A 16,560-nucleotide genomic window follows, 5' to 3' on the forward strand; every position below is an offset into this window, starting at 1 on the left:
TATTGCCATTCTCTATTATGAGCCAGGATGATGTCTTGATAATAGAGCCAAAAGACATCTGAATTGAGAAGAGAAATAACCCAATGGAAATTTCCTCAAACCTGTGATGCCTCTTCCCCACACCTAGGCTTCACACAGGCAATCTTTCTGAGAAACATTCTCATTTGTCCACAACCACAGAAATCACACCACTCTTGATCATTTACCTGGTCAGACTCATTCAAGCCTTACAGTAACATTATTATGTTTTCCTCTCCTAGGTTAAATTTGCTCCTGCCATGTGTTCTTGATTCTTGAACATATCTTACTGTACCACTGCTTGCACTTTATGGCAACTTGCTGAATATAAAAATGTGTCCCCTGTAATACCTGAGACAAAAAGAAGTACGTGTGCCTGCCTGCTCAGCATGATGTACTTAGCATATCATGTAACAGAATCTTTGGTATATTTGTTGGATGATTATTTGTGGCAGGCAGGCAGACAGGGATTATTAATGTAGGATTTACAGACTGGTTTCAGTACAATTATGGAAAAGGTCAACAAGGGGAAGATGGGTAATTTGCTTCCACTCCACAGAACAGTCTCGACATCATGTTTATGGGTGAGAACAAAGGAAAGAATGTCTAGCACCCAATCTCTGTTTATCTGGCTTAGGGGATGTATTTATGGCTCCATTTAAAACATTAAATTAAACCACATTCAGAAGGCAGAGATAAGTAGGAGAGATTTGGTGAAATATGTATATTTTTATATTACTCCATACTGCTAATACCTCCTATGATTTTCAAACATAAGTTTATACTGTGAAATAACAATATTAATGTGTTTGTAGAAAACATCATACATAGGCATTAGACATGAATGTATGTAGTGTCTGTGTACTATTGTACTATAAATTCTTTGACTTCTTAGTAATTTGTTTCAAATTTATCTATACTGACTTGGTAGCAAATAAGTGGTAATTAACAAAAATTCAAAGATGTAGGGAAAATTTATCTCTATATAATATAAACCACACATGACAAATACATATCAAGGAGACTTTTCAATCAGTCATTAAGTATGGTTTAAAATAGTAGTCAGCAATTGTCCCTGGATTTGTTAGAAACTGTCCACAAGGCTAATCTTACATAAAATGGCATGTAAGTAAGATCTTTGACTTTTCCCAGTTGGGCATGTGAGAACTTAACCCTAACAAGCTGCAAACCATGATACGTATTTTTTGTTATTTTGCTAAAGTGCAGATTTGGGTCCTTAATGATAAAAGAATGAAAAGAGGAATAAATCCTTATCTAGTGAGTGAGCTGGTCTGTCGTGTAGCATCCTTTCTCTACTGACTGTAATATATGCAAAGTTTCACCATAAGTGACTGAAGTGTAACACAGCTTTTATCATTTTGGCGGGTAATCTTAGATGTTACTGAGAATTTAAATATTTTGATATACTGAGAATTATTCCCAAAATATATATGTATATCAATGTATATAATAAGAGTGTGTGTGCGTGTATGTGTGTGTGTATATCTTAAATATTTTTACCTTTGGGATTTTAGAAAAGGTAAATGAAAAAAAAATGAAAACAAACTGGGTTGTGAATTAATTTGGTATTATTAGATAAAATTACTCCCAAATATTATAACATGTAATTATTGCTAAATTATTTGACTATTAATTACTTTAACTTAAAAGCTGATATCAACTGTAATCTCTATTCTAAGGACAGAACACATTTATTCTTTGAAAATTAAATCTGCTTGGGTCACACAACTATATAAAACACCAAAAACAGGAAAATGTAAGTATGTAGTGTAATATTTCATATACTAGATTCTGTTTATTTAGATCCAGACTGTTAGTTAATTAAGTCAAAGTTAATCTGTAATAAATACAGAAAAGAGGAAAGGAAAGAGAAGAGAAAAAAGAAAAGACCAAGATCAAGTGAGACAAAAGCAAAAGCCTTTTGGCTTTATATCTTTCCCTTTTTATTTGAACGTAACAGATAATGTTATCATTTTGCTATTACTCCATTTGATATTATTAATTTAAATTAGAGTGTTCTATGCTATGGTTACAAACATGGAGAACCACTGTTCTCCTAGCTCTCAGTGTGCCTTTGTTTCGGTGAACCCAAGCTCAAGGTATACCTGTAACTCCATCTTTAATGGTGGGAAAAGTATACTTACCTGGAAGACTTATTGTCCTAAATGAGGTTATGAATGTGAAATGCAACACACAAAATAATAGTAATAATCTAATACATTTTAATTCTATTCTCTTCCCACATGCTCCTCTCACTCTCCATTTGACATATTTTTATTCTGTTAAATATTTCCATCAAATGACACCATTGGAATGTTTGTGAAGCCAATGATAATTTAACTTCTATGTATCTCTGACCAGCAAACCCTGTGTCACAAATTTATGTAAAAGGTTAAAAACATTTTCCTTATCAAAACTGTTTTCCCAGTTTTGGTCTGGAGATTTATAGTAGTGGTCCATCCTGGGATATCTTGATCAACCATCTGTACCCATGAATTTCACACTTGTGATAACTGCCACATTTCCAAAGTCTGGCGGCTAAAATTCATACTTATTTTAAAAGTCTTCCACCAATCTCCCTAACTCTTAGAGCTAAGATTTTCATCTGACATTGATTTTCGGATTTCATTGCTACAAGGGAAAAGTCTTATCTCAAAAATTCATACACTGAACACTAGACCATTTTGTAAAAATACTTTAGCTCAAGCATCAAAAACAGTGACAGGGAACAGCTACTCATACTGAGATGCAGTCTTGTGTGAATTCCAATAACTATGAGACATTTTCCTACAGATTGCAGAATATAGACACTGAAAGCTCTATCCACTTGCATGCTATGCTATTTCATGGGTAAAGGGAACTGAACATAATAGAAGGGAAATGACAATAAAATTTATGGATCAAAGAGGCTTAGTAAAGGTAATATGCATTTATGGCATGAAAACAATGTGCACTTGATCATTTCTATGCTTGTATTTTAACTATGAAGGCTTTGTGTATCCAGTGACAGAGCTCTGTCAGGAAAACTTAAACATGACAATTCGTTTAAATTCCAGACCTTATTTAAAATCTAGTTTAAGAAAAATTTTCAAATATGAACTATTTTCTCTAACATTTGCATAGAAATTTTTTACGTAGCTTAGAAGTAGTCATTAGGTCACTCAAGGATCAGAAAGCCTGGATCTAATCCTAGTGCTATCACTAGCTAGCTCTGTGACCTAGGGCAAGCTCCTCCATCTTTCTTGTCTTCAACTTATGCCTCAGTAATATGAATATATAATCTCCATGGTCCCTGATGACTAAATAGCCTGCGAATTTGTTTTGACTTCAATACTATCTTAGGGTAATTAACCTTGTAGTTCCTGTGGTTATATTCCAGCTCCATTAGTTACTACCTGTGTGAATGCAAGCAACTTACGTAACTTCCGTGTGCCTCAGTTTCCCTATCTGTAAAATGGGAATAATGGGGTTGCTGTCAGAATTAAAATGAGCTACATTTTAATGATTCTAATATGTAAGCTTTCTTATACTTTAACATAACTTAAAGTGGGATACATATTAAGGAAATCATATATAAGCACTTACAAGAGTTTAATCAATAGCAATTCTTCTCAATGGTAAATGAAATTATAGCATGGGTTATGCTAAACTGTTATACATTAACATCTTAACATCATAGATTAGACAACATTTGGTAATATATATGAAGAGTCTGGAATAATGTCTGCTAAAAGATTACCCATTAGCTGATACTAGCATTCCTCTATGAGTGAGCAGTAATTGTTATATCTAAGTTAAGCATGATGGGCAAAGTCCGATAATTTAAGAATGATTAAAACTTTGCTGGTCATACAGCCTTGGTTTTGTTTTGTATCTAAAGTTGTAATACAAACTTAATAGCTTCATTCAGATTAATCAATATTAGTTGACAAAAATATGACTTTCTACTTGAACAGTATGGCTTTATTCAATTAAATATTTTTATGATAAAAAGACCTAACATGTTTTTTTTACTTTAGTAAAGTGATTAAAGTGGGAAAGTATAAATTGTGAGAAAATAAAAAATTAGTAATATATTTACCAGGCTTACCACATTATTCGATGTAAAGGAAAAATAATAACAGCATAGCACAGGAACCAATTTTGTAGGTTATGATCAATTTCCATTATTAATTTTCAAAAATGATTAATATTAGATCAAGAACTTTTAAGGAACTGGTTACTGAAACTATCCCCTTTGCTATTGTTCTATAGACATTAAACATTATACAGAAACCCTGTGTTGCAGAATGCTTTTTTTTTAAGTTTACTTATTTTGACAGCGAAAGACAAAAAGAGACAGATAGAGAGAAAACACAAGTGGAGGAGGGGCAGAGAAAGGGAGGGAGAGAATCCCAAGCAGGCTCTGTGCTGTAAGTATGGAGCCTGATGCAGGGCTCAATCTCATGAACATTGAGATCATGACCTGAGTTGAACACTTAACCAACTGAGCCACCCAGGTGTCCCTTACAGAATGCTTTATAACACTGCAAAAGAGGCATTACTTCTGTCTCCAAGTTTTATTTTCTAAGAAACGTCAGCAGAGATTTTCTCTGTGTTAAAAAAAAAAAAAGTATACTCAGTAAATTAGGTATATTATGATGAAAAGCCATTTAACAAATAACAAAATGAAAAGCCATTTAAAGGACAAAATGTAAATGATGGCCAAATATACCCATAAAGAGCTTGAAACAGACCCCAGCACTAAGTATCAGTGCCACAAAAATATCAGCTGTCAATGTCATTATCTTTATTTAGTATCATAGACCACTAGAAAGAGAGAGGACCTTAGAGATGACCTAATCTGAAACCATTCAGACTACAATGGGCCTGGAATATGATGGTTAAATGAGAATTTGGGGATTTTTAAAAAAATAATTTGTTTACTTTCTTTTGTTTATAAGTATAACAGATTTACTTTCACTGTTCTTTGATAATTGGAATCATAATATAAGTCAACATGATAACTTGGAGTATCATTTTTTCTTTCTTACCTATCTTCTCTAGACAAATAAACCCTGTACAAACTGTGCTCTTGTGCATTGGGCCTTATAAAATATCCAGGGAAGAATAAAAATACCATTCACAGAAAACTATTTTAATTTTGGCTTATTTAAATTCTCTACAAAAAATAAGGAAATCTTCGGGATTTCACTGGCTTTCAGAATGTTGTGCATGGGCTTTGTAAATATTTACATGAGTTTTTATTTATGAATAAAACTTATTTATTTATGCCATAAAATAACTGTTCTTGTGTTATTATTGGACGCAATAAGGGTGATTCATGGGAGAAATTTCCATGTTCTACACACTTGAAATATACACACTAATGATGATAAATCAAGAGGTTAAATTACCATTCTTCTCTCAACTGCCAAGTGATTGAGATTTTGGAGAAAGAGAGAGGAAATAAAAGCAAAATAGGAAGAAGAACATATGCTATAGGTAAGAAGGATGCTTCTGAATAATTAGATCCACACCAAGAAAAATAAAATATGTGAAGGAAGTATTAGGAGATAAAACTGACCAAAATATCACTTTAACATTTTTCCATCTCAATTAATGGTTTGTTAGAAAGAAGTTGCTTACTCAGTAAAATTTCTATTAATCAAAATAGTTTCTCTGACCCACATTACTACTGGGAGTTTTGAGAATGACAGATGCCTTTACTTGGCAAAAACTAGTACGAAAAACCTGTACTGGGGAACCTGGGTAGCTTGGTCATTTAAGTGTCTGACTCTTGATTTCAGCCCAGGTCATGATCTCACAGTCATGAGATTGAGCCCTGCATCAGGCTCCATACTAAGCACGGAGCCTGCTTGGGATTCTCTCTCTCCCTCCCTCTCTCTCTCCTCTTTCTCTCTCTCTGCCCCTCCCCCACCCTCTCTCTCACTCACAATAAATAAATAAATACCTTTTAAAAAGCAACTCTGTACTACTACTACTAATAAAAATGTTTTCAATAACTTTAAGGAAATTGGGGAAAAAACTAGCTTCAATGAGAAAATAGAATACATGCTATTAACCACATATACATATACATATTATCTATCTATTCATCATCTCTCTGCAATCCATATGTTATGACTGCAGAAATACATGAAACAAATATGTGTGTGTTAATATTAGAGTTAACTATTGAAACACAATTCCTTAAAAACATTGATCTTAAAAAATTGATCTATTATATAATGTGAACATACTCAACACTACTAACTGTAACTCTAAAATGATTAAAATGGTAAATATTCTGTGTTTTATACTACAATTTTAATAAATTAAAATAAATATAATAGATTTTTGCAACCCGTCCTGTTAGAACGATTGGTACTAGAATAGCCCTCACGACATAAAAAAAGAAAAGATAAAAGAAAAAACAACAAAATGTGGATCTTCTACATTTTACAGTGGATGGACTCGTTAAGCAAAAAGGAAGGTAATTTTTATTTTCAATTCAAAAAATGAGGAAGTAAAGAATCAAGCTGAGAAAAGGTAGAAGAAAGAGAAAAGATTAATAAAAATTCCAGTTACCCTGTTCATATTAAGCAACATGGTCTTCTCTACCTTCCCTAACTGTAGGATATGAAGCAAATAAATCTTTCAACAAATACATGTTCACATCTTTTAGCTCAACTAATAAAAATGAATCAATTAAGAATCTTTAACTCCAAAAGAAAGTTGCTCATTACTTTCTCCAAAAATAGGTAATAATCAACACTTTGCATTCAATGGCAAGAATATTGAATTTAACAGCTGCACTATTACCAAAGAGGAAAGATATTATTGTTTGCTTTTTGTTCTAAAATTCTTTATTTAAGTTGTTTAAAAAAGTACTAGCATAAAAATATGAACATAAAAGAGGATGGCAAAGAAAATGTTTATAATAGTTAACTCAGACTATATACAATCACTAGGAAAATGCATATTGCTCACTACTAACATGGTCTCTATAGAGATATGGCATACCTCGTAATGGCTTTCTTCATTCTCCTGAATGTGGAAACCCGCAGAGCTGGGACATTTCTGAGGAGTGACAGGAATATTGTCACTTTTGCTGTGTGAGTTACACTGAAAGAGATTACCAAATAATTGTGACAAACTACTCCACATTCAGGGTGTCTATTGAGAGACATGGCTGTTTGCTAAGAGTCTAATCAAAGGAGTACCATTTGAACTAGCAAGCATCTATACTCATAGGTACATGCATTAATATGCAGCCTTTACCAAAAAAAGAAAAAAAAAAATCCCCAGGATAGACAAATCATCAAAATGTTTTAAGCGAAGCTAAAGAAATCTCAAATGTAGCTATTTTATTTTACCCTTTCTTTTTTTAAGCAATATGTTCTTATGATTTGGGTAACTAAATCTTACATGGTGCTACTCTTTGTGTGACATATTATTCAAGTGCTTGATATATACAATACACATGGTAACAGAGATATTATTATTTTTCCCACTTGCAGATGAGGAAGATTTGGCGTACAAAATACACTTCTCAAGGTTGGGCTGTTACCCAGCTTTCTAGGACCAAGCCCCATACCTTCTCTACCACATGCATGGCCTTTATAAATGATACATTTGAAACAGACAAAATTGAAAAACTAAAAGTTTAAGGTCCTAAAATATTACGTCACTTTTCTTCTGTACCAAATATCAAGATTCTTTGAAACAAGTTAACGAAAATAATTCACTTGGAAAAGGATGTGAATTGTGGAAAGTAAAATATTGAATTATGGCTTGGGCTTTCTCCATGAAAATATTAAAATGGTTGTTTTCTATATTCCTTACATAATTTTTATATGAAAATAAGATATTATTCACTTCCTGTTATCCTTGCTTCCTTCTTTCCTAAATCTCTTATTAGATTCAAGGCAAGGAATATTTATAAGTATTGCTGTTTGGCCACTTATTAAACATAACATTGGGATTTCTAAGGTTTCTACATTAATAAAAGATACCGTAATGCCTCCAAAAAAAGGTTCACCATTGGTATATAACCTTTCCTCTCCTATATGACTACAACATATGCACAGATTTGTATGACATAAGTAGGGAAGATACTATTTTTTCACACTAGTATGCCACATTTCAATTAACTAATGAAATTTTACTTTTCCCATGCCAAAGAATAATCTATTAGAAAATGACTTTCAAATACACTTTAAAAGCAAGTTAATTTTAGAATTTAGTATGAGTTCAGTATGTTTTTACCTCAAGACCACCATTTTATATATTTAAATATATTTTTAAACACATTACATTCCTTACGACTTTTTATTTTGAAATAATTTTAAACACGGAAAAGGTGGGGAATAAACACCAAAAAAGACTTCCAGGATCCCCTTCATTACAATTTCAAATATATCAGTTAATTACCTCATTGTTGGTTGGTTTAAGGGAAATAGCAATATGACAGACTAGGAAGACATGACTCTCAAACCCAAACCCAAACTTTTTCACATGAAAAACACTATTGTGTTCCTGTCTTCTGTATAAACAGTATCATTTCAACCCTGTTCAAAACTTACCTCCTCTAGGAACTTTTCATGAGTAAGTAAACAGGTAGCAATAGCCATTTTAAACTCTGCTTTTAACCTAAGTAACTTTAAGGTGTAGTCTGTAAAATGCTGCCCTGCCAGTGTTAATTCCTGGCCTGTGCCTAAGTTTGTCTGAACAACTTCCCTGTTAATTATGAAGTACTGACTGTCTCTCATATCTCTCCACAGTGGCTCCCTTAGCTTTCTAAAGAAAAAAGCTTAGACCTTAAAACAGTTATTTTCATTTGTGATGTTCCTAAACATTTTAATCATTCAATTCCTGTCCCTAGTCCTTCTAACTTTTCATGCTGTTTAATCTTTTTTAAAACGTCTCATGTTTGTGCTATGCAGTTTTTCTCCCTAGAATCATTTCAATTCCTGTGGCCTGGCAGTGGCCCTCACCCTTGCTATATATGGGAATGACCTGGGAAGTTTTAAAAAATACCAAAAACTGAGTCCTACCTCACACCAGATAAATTAGAGCTCAGTTAATGCTTAGGTAATTCTAATGTGCACCCAGAGTTTAGAATCCCTGGGTTAACATTTCTTTGTCTGGTGCTCATGACAATACAGTAAATTTTGGCCTCGCTCCTCTTTTGATCTAATCTCTTGCTCTTTAGTATTTGTTTTCACTTTTCCTGATATAATCAGTCATATAATTAGGGTTTTTTTTTTTCCCACAGATTATATCATAATGCCTTGAACCTGAAAAATATCTCATATTTGTATAATACTTTATACCTTTACATATGAGATTTTATGTATTATCTACCAGAAACCTTTGCAGAGAGGTAGAAACATAAACCTTCTTTAACACATGAGGAAGACAGAGGTTCAGATATATTCAATGCCCTTTGTGTGAAGATTTGCCAAGTGAGAGAATTCCTAAGTAACAAGAGTCGGGCTATTTCTCCTCTGCCATATCTCCCTTACGTAATTCGTTGATTTGCTCACTGACGCACATATTCTATTTGGCGTGTTTGTTCATTTGCTGAGTGCATACTGTACTCTCACTCTGGCAGTGAAACCACACATAGAAATAACCATAATGATATGTGAAATTGCCACATGAAAATGTATGCACAGGTTGCTAAGGGACAAAACAGATAGAATGACTAGACTCCTGGGTTTGATACATGGGAAGAATCTGGAAAGATGGGCCCATGAAGGAATCATGGTTAGCACATAGTCACAAAAGAACAAACAGCATATGCAAAGGCTAGAAGACATGAATTCTTGTGACTCTGTAAACTGCAAGGATTTTGACGGTGCATTAACCACGGACCCTGTGAGAACTCATTTGGGGATAGGGACAGAAGTTATTAGAGCATCTTACTTAACAGTGGATCCAATGATGAGAAGTTACAGAATCAGGCTTAACATTAGGAAAGACTACCAAATAATGGGATAGGTGCCTCATGGTGGTGGTGTCACGGATGAACTTTAGTCACCATCCTCTCTCTCCCAAATCCAATAAAGAAATATAAACAAACTGAGTGTGTTTGCAATAGGACCGTGATGCCTGAGCAAGTCTCTCCATCCCAACAAGATCTCACTCAACCCTAAGCCTCTGTGTCTAATTCTGGAGCAGCCTGTTTGTAGAGCAGCAAATGGCATCAAAGGAAAAGTTTAACTCACTTTTCCTGCCTCATTTTTTAAGATTTTTGAGTGTTATGATGCAAATAGCCTCTGGGGATTATAAGTCTATGAGCTAGAGAAAAAAAAGAAATTTTAAAATAACACTCTAAACAATATTTTGAGATCAAATACTATAAATAGCCAAAACTTTAAGAAAACAAGTTCTTAAGTGAAGAACAATTTAATCACCAGGAATCCTTTCTAACAAGTTGCTATTTCAGGAAGAGCTGTAGCCTGAAATGGAAAGAAGATTTATTATAAGTGTCTCAAGATTTCACCCACTAAAAATTTTTTGCCAAATTTGATATGAATAACTATATAATGAATTTTGGTTAAGATGAATTTGCTAAATCAGATTTGATACTGCAGACAAATCACTTGAGAGGTCCAGAGCTTGATAACAACAATCATAGTATATGGAAATCACTGTAAATACATTTGTTTTATACTTTAGAATCCATTTGATGTTTACCATTACCTACAGTTAATAGTCTCAATTTAATATGTGCATAAAGTTTGCTTCTCCAAAACACCCATTGTAGTTCTTGGGAAATTGTCATTTACTACCTACAGAAATACCTACTCAAAAAAAAGTGGGGGGAGGGGCCCCTGGGTGGCTCAGTCGGTTAAGCAACCGACTTCGGTTCAGGTCATGATCTCCCGGTTCGTGGGTTCAAGCCCCGCGTCAGGCTCTGTGCTGACAGCTTGGAGCCTGGAGCCTGCTTTGGATTCTGTGTCTCCCTCTCTCTCTCTGCCTCTCCCCCACTCATGCTCTCTCTCTGTCTCTCAAAAATGAATAAACATTAAAAAATTTTTTTTTAAGAAAAAGAAAAGTCGAAGAGATGAGAAGAGAAAAAAGAAAGGAAATACCTATTCAAACTTGCCTCATAATCAGGAATATTAGCTTTTTCATTTTTGACAAATTTCTGAAAAGGGACTTCAGAGCCATGATATCAAGAGAAGAATATCAACAGTAGCAAAAGCAACAAAAGTTTAATGAAAAATCACGTAAGTAAGGCACAGCTGTTTTCTTTGCAAAAAAGGGTTGTTGTGGGTTTTTTTGTTTTTTGTGTTTTTTTTACATTTTCTACCCAAGTCTATAGTAGCAACAATATGTCCTTTTATTCTACTCCTCCCCCTACCTTCTTATAAAATCAAGGTAGTTTGCTAAAATTCAATGCCACTGTTATAAATTTCATGCAATCATTATAGAGGCAGTAGCTTGTAATTCTGTGCTATAGGTTTCATTAAATAAAAATTCCATTTGTTAAAAACTCCCACTGAAAATCTTATTCCTACCCATTTTAAGAAATTATTTTGGTGAAGAATTATAAAACAGTCTTAAAACTTTTGATTAAAAAGAGCTCTGAGGGTTAGTAAGATATTCACATTTACAGAAAAGAATTGAAAGAACTGTCTGTACTTGGTGAATTCAACATCTGTGCATTCCTTTCGAGGACCCATATGTGTCCGGTTTCACTGCACCCATCCCACTGAAACTGCTCTGTCATAACCACCAATCATTTCCACATTAGTAACTCAAAGAGTGATTCTCAGGTCTCATCTCATTGACACAACTGATAACTCCTTTCTTCCGAACATATTTATGTCTCCAGCCTTCCAGGACACCACACACTCATGGTTTTCTTTTTACCTCTTGTGCTCTCTCTCTGCAATCATTTAACTGTTCATGTTGTTATTGTTGATGTAAAAAACAAACTGCAAAGCATAGAGAAAATGAGGTCTGAGTACTTTCTCAGAAAGTATCCTCTCTGATGGTGTTCTCCATGGGTTCCTAAAATACTTTCTCAGATAGACACATAAACAATTTCTTATTTACAAGCCGACAAGGGAAGGACTCTTAGAATATTCCTAAACATGCTTACTTGAAAGAAGATATTTTATGAGCATTTCCAGAAGCTGATGAAAATTTATAGTTTAAGAGATCCGTAGGGTAGATTCTTACCATTTCTGAAAATGTGGTCGAATCGCTTACTGTCCTGAAGCCTACCATGTTTCAAATTAGGAAGCCTTGAGCCTGGCTATCGACAGCCTTCTACTGTCTTCTATATATCTTTCTCCATAGTTTATTTTCTTGTCATCATTAAATATAATTAGAAAACAAACTAAAATGTTCGTCAAACTGTGGTGAACACAAAGGTATTCATCTTGGGTAATAGGTATTTTGATTTAAAATTGGGGCACCTGGATGGCTCATTTGGTTAAGTATCTGACTCTTGATTTTGGCTTAGGTCATGATCTCATGGTTTGTCAGATCATGCCCCATGTGGGGTTCTGTGCTGACAGCACAGAGCCTGCTAGGGATGCTCTCTCTCCCTCTCTGCCCCTCCCCTGCTCCCTCTCTCTCAAAATGAATAAATAAAATTAAAAATAAATAAATAAAACAGAATAAAATAAAAATGCAGTATAATAAAATTTAAAACCAAATGCCATATAAATAGCTATTCAAATCACAGAAATTCAGATGGCCAGAATATATATCAATTTCAAGGTAGAGATTACTTAAGTAAGATGAGAAACAAAGATAAACCATCAAAGGATTCAAAAGGAATATCAATTATACCTGTAGTATACAGGAAATCTGTTTATTTTTTTAAAAATTGTTTTGGGGCACCTGGTGGCTTAGTTGGTTAAGCGTCCAACTCTTGCTTTCAGCTCAGGTCATAATCTCACAGTTCATGTGTTCAAACCCTGCATCGGGCTCTGCGCTGACAGTGTAGAGCCTGCTTGGTATTCTCATTCTCTCTCTCTCTCTCTCTCTCTCTCTCTCTCTCTCTCCCTCCCTCCCTCCCTCCCTCCCTCCCTGTCTCTCTCTGCCCTTCCTACATTGGCTTGTGCATGCTCGCTCTCGCTCTCTCTCTCTCCAAATAAATAAACTTAAAAAATTGTTTGTTTTACCAATCTCTTTTTGAAAAGAGTATTTTTTCTTTAAAAATTGGAGACAGAAATATTACAAAATGTTAATATTGTTACATGTTAATTGCCATATGTTAATTCGGAGTACCAGGGACCTAGGTATTTTCCTTATTTCTCTTTACCTTTTCTAAATTTTTCAAATACCTGAATGTGAATAAGCACATAGAAAGCATGGCTTTGTTAAAAATTTCAACAAGATTTTTCACAAATGGTTGTAAAACAGTTTTAAAAACCATAAAATCTTGAAATTGTGCATCTTCAGAAGTAAAGACCATGTAGGTGTTAGGTGTCTTCTGATTTGGCTCAGGGTCAGTTCTCCCCTTGTCAGTAGAGAATGTTTCTCTAAAGCCAGGTGAGAAACATGCCAATTTTCCCTTCTCTAGTTCTGCAGCATAAAGGTCTTTCTCTACTTTCTTTAAATATAGTTTTCCTTTTTTCACTTTACAAGGGAACATGATTATCCTGTTGACAATTTATCAGGAGTATGTAACATAATGCCTGCAGCAGCGCTAGATGTTTTATAGGTATTTTAAGTGAAAATTTTAAGTGAAGTAAAAGAATAAATGAAAGTCTTTACAGTGACTTATATTCACCTAGATTATTTTGGCTTCTAACTCTCCAGGTGATCATTTCTTTGTAGCTGTTCTCTTTTTTTGTTTGGTTGGTTTGGTTTTTGTTTTTTTGTTCCCAACAGACACATTCATTGCAATTAGCATCCCAAAATTAGTATTTTGTCTCACAGATGCTATCACAAAAATAAGGTGCACTAGTAGCACAGATTGAGAGTACCTGTGGTAGAAACATTAAACAAAGCAGTGGCTTTAGTCTTCATGGTTTGTTTCTCCAACTGGACCCTCAGCAACTCATGGCAGGAAGCAACTTCCTCACAGTACTCTCTTACCTAAGTGAATACGTTTGAAGTCACCTATTATACACATGAACAAATAGCTTCTCTTCAACTGCCGGGGCCTGCAGCATTTCCCCACCCAAGAGACTTTCCCAAGTCCAACTTTGGTTCTTCCAGGGCAGTAGACCACCCAGCAAGCCAGTTGACTAGGATCTGCTTCAGAACTCCCTGAACTGACTGATAACCCTTATCACTTTGAGTAAATTTCCCCCACCCCTCTCACAATCCCCATTCCAGATGTCCTTTCAGTCCAGAGACACCATTCTCCTTTCTTCTTGTTGTCTCAAAATTACCTCCTCTCTTCTCTTTCTCAATAGTACTTCTTTTGCTCTCTATCCCAACAAGCCTTTTGACTTTTAATCCAGGTATGCAGAGAGACTAGCCAGATAGAGGTGGTCACTACTGCTCAACAAACAGCCAAAAATTGACCATTCCATGTAGGATTTATGAGAAAAGAAAAGATGATTCCATATAGTCTTTTGTCACAGGCCAAATACATTCAATTATGGTTCCTTGTGAACAAGTGAAATTAACAATTAAAAACGTATTTCTTATTGTGCATTTTGTTGTTGCAAGTAGATCACGTTTAAAGCATTTGTAGAAACTTTCCCTCAATTTACTACTTTATGATACACTAAATGAAACCCATTTGTTCCCAGTCAACACACAAGGAATACTTTATAACCAGAAAAAAATCTTAACAAATCTAAGTTTAAAAAAGATTGGGAAAAAATGTTAATAATGCGAAATTAAAGTCTGAGGAAATTCATTAAGAGGTATACAGCTCAAGCACCAGATGAAACATCTTATTTTTTTCTTTGTTTAGAAATTTCTCTCTCCTACACTATTCCAAAATTTAATGGTCTCTATCACCAGCTGGCTGATATTTTTCAAATAATTCTAACAATTTAATAAAATGTAGAGGTGCCAAGTACCATAACCGAGGAATAGTTTCTTTCAATGTATTATTGCTTAAGTAATATTTCAGAGCAATCTATCGTCATAAATAACTTCGGTTACTATGGAGTTTTAGCAACTCTGTATATTGTCCATTTCCTGACAATGCTTTTTCAGTTGATTTTCCTTCTGTGCTAGAACTTTCAAGGCTTTTCTTAAGGGGCTATACACAAATCCAGAAAAAGAGAGAAAGATAGATGGATAGAGATATATTCCAAAAATAATCATTCAGTTTTTTTTTATATGCTGCATCAGGCTGAATTCTGTCTTCTTTTGTCAATAAAATATATAATGAGAGTGAGAAGAAAGGGGAAAATAATTTATAAGTCTCGTAGAATTTTTGATAATTCGATGAAGAGTCAAACAGTAACACCCTATGGCAATACTCCTTAGCCGGTTCCCTCTAAATATGCAATAGAAGAGCAGAGCTCTGAGAACTGAACATTCAGTGTGCCAAAGCTTTTTCAAGGTGCCGCGGTGCTGGGTACATGGGATGACAAAATTTTGCTAAGTAAATAAAATACATAAATAAGCCCATACATTTTCTCACATCTGGCTGTAAATTCTTCATGAGCAATTACTACCAAGCTCTCTAACTTAATATAGATAAACCGGATACAATTTCAAGTCATTACTCATGAAGGAGGAGCAATGCAAAACCACCTTTATGAGGACCACAAATCATAGCGGCTCTGTGCACATTACAACACTTTTCTTTAAATGCTTCCTGGATATTATGTTATATTAGAGTTTTATGTACCTTTTTTGAACCAGTTGACATGGATAGGCATAGGAAATAAAATTCCTCAGAATTTTAACTTCAAACACTAGTGTTCTCTACTTTAAAATTTCTCCATTGGTCCCCTCCTGTGCCTTGCTCTAAAGCCCATTTCACAAGAGCAATAATACATTGAAAGGTTTCAAATTACAAAAGGATTCCATGTTCTGTGACTGAGGCAAAGACCTATTAATGCCAGTTGACACTGCACATTGTAGTTTCATTGTGCTTTTAAATAAATGATGCAGGTAACACAGGCTCTTGCAACTCCACATACACTTAAGAGAGATTTTAACTTCTGTCCAAATATATTTCAAGTAATACAATAACAGACATTTTCAATATCAGGGTTGATCTTGATCATTCATGCTATATTTTTATTCAAGGCAACTGTTTTGGCGTTTTATGTAGTTCATTTAAGTTTATTTCATTATATGTTGTAATAAAATTCCTGAGACAGCAGTTCTGAAACAGTACCAAATACATAGTGCTAAAACCAATTTATTAAAAAAAACAGTATTAATTTATAACATGTTCCATTAAAAGGCATCAAAATGCACAGAGAAGCCTATGACGCCTCATATGAGCCTATGATGTAGCAGAGCCCAGGGATACAATGACAGGCTTTCCATCCCTGCAGAGATGGCCCATTTGTGAATTGCATGTACATGTGTGCACACACACCATGGTTGTAAATACATATTCCATGTGGGTGATTCATATATTTT

At 34.4% G+C, this 16,560-nt stretch overlaps 1 protein-coding gene across 7 annotated transcripts in view; it reads right to left on the reverse strand.

Annotated features, from left to right (window-relative positions):
• PCDH9 (protocadherin 9) overlaps positions 1-16,560 on the reverse strand; it is a 932,607-nt gene that overhangs the window by 577,275 nt on the left and 338,772 nt on the right. For 3 of the 7 annotated variants that reach the window (XM_043580250.1, XM_043580225.1, XM_043580278.1), the window contains exon 3: positions 7,045-7,146. The exons of 2 other annotated variants lie outside the window; for them this stretch is intronic. In XM_043580250.1, the coding sequence (XP_043436185.1) occupies positions 7,045-7,146 (102 nt within the window). The remainder of the gene's footprint in view (positions 1-7,044; positions 7,147-16,560) is intronic. 2 more of the 7 variants (XM_043580258.1, XM_043580234.1) reach the window with 1 other exon arrangement.

The sequence above is a fragment of the Prionailurus bengalensis genome, chromosome A1, assembly GCF_016509475.1.
Source record: "Prionailurus bengalensis isolate Pbe53 chromosome A1, Fcat_Pben_1.1_paternal_pri, whole genome shotgun sequence".
Taxonomy (NCBI): Eukaryota; Metazoa; Chordata; class Mammalia; order Carnivora; family Felidae; genus Prionailurus; species Prionailurus bengalensis.